General features: G+C 38.2%; 1 protein-coding gene across 1 annotated transcript in view; it reads right to left on the bottom strand.

The window, feature by feature from the left end:
• LOC144239149 (MICOS complex subunit MIC26-like) overlaps positions 1-670 on the bottom strand; it is a 51,050-nt gene that overhangs the window by 28,639 nt on the left and 21,741 nt on the right. The window contains exon 2 of the mRNA XM_077773138.1: positions 254-361. Coding sequence (XP_077629264.1) covers positions 254-361 — 108 coding nt within the window. The remainder of the gene's footprint in view (positions 1-253; positions 362-670) is intronic.

A 670-nucleotide genomic window follows, 5' to 3' on the forward strand; every position in this document is an offset into this window, starting at 1 on the left:
TCCCCTAAAAAACATTTAGGAAATATTCTTTACTTTTGCCCTTAGCTAAGTATCATTAATTAAAGTTTGTTTTTTGAAAAAGCCATACTTTAGTAGCTTCCCACGAAAAAAAGCTATAAGGAAATATATTTCCTCTTTTTAAGTGTCCTCTGAACTGTCATATCTCCTGACAGACCATTTGTCTACTTTTGTATACTTCCATAGTAACTAAGGCAGATGCTCAAAATCTATCACGGCATCCATGGCGTGTTACCTCATTAACCTTCATGGAAGTTTTGTGAGGTGTATCCTTTTTAGGTGATGCATAGACTTTGAAGGTGAGCAGACTCAGGCTGGCCGGCCCCACGGACCTCTGAATCACCTGAAACACAGAAGCAGTCTTAAGCCTTCTATCAATGCAACAAACTGAACATGCAAAACATGAGCATTCTTGTAACCTCAGCGATGTCTTCTTTTTTTTTTTCTGGAACCTCAGCAACTTCTGTCCCTGGAAGGCTTATTGCGCTTTAGGAGAAATAGACGTATTCCTAAAGGTTTATGGAAGTCAGAAACTAAAAATGTATATTCACAGACTTCAAATTTCAGGTGACCTTACTTTAAGTTCCAAGACAGTAGTTCCTAAGTTTTTCTACTTAGCCTGTCGGGTAAAATAAAAGATACACAGCCTGTC

This window comes from Crocuta crocuta, unplaced genomic scaffold (assembly GCF_008692635.1).
Source record: "Crocuta crocuta isolate KB4526 unplaced genomic scaffold, BGI_CrCroc_1.0 scaffold660, whole genome shotgun sequence".
Taxonomy (NCBI): domain Eukaryota; kingdom Metazoa; phylum Chordata; class Mammalia; order Carnivora; family Hyaenidae; genus Crocuta; species Crocuta crocuta.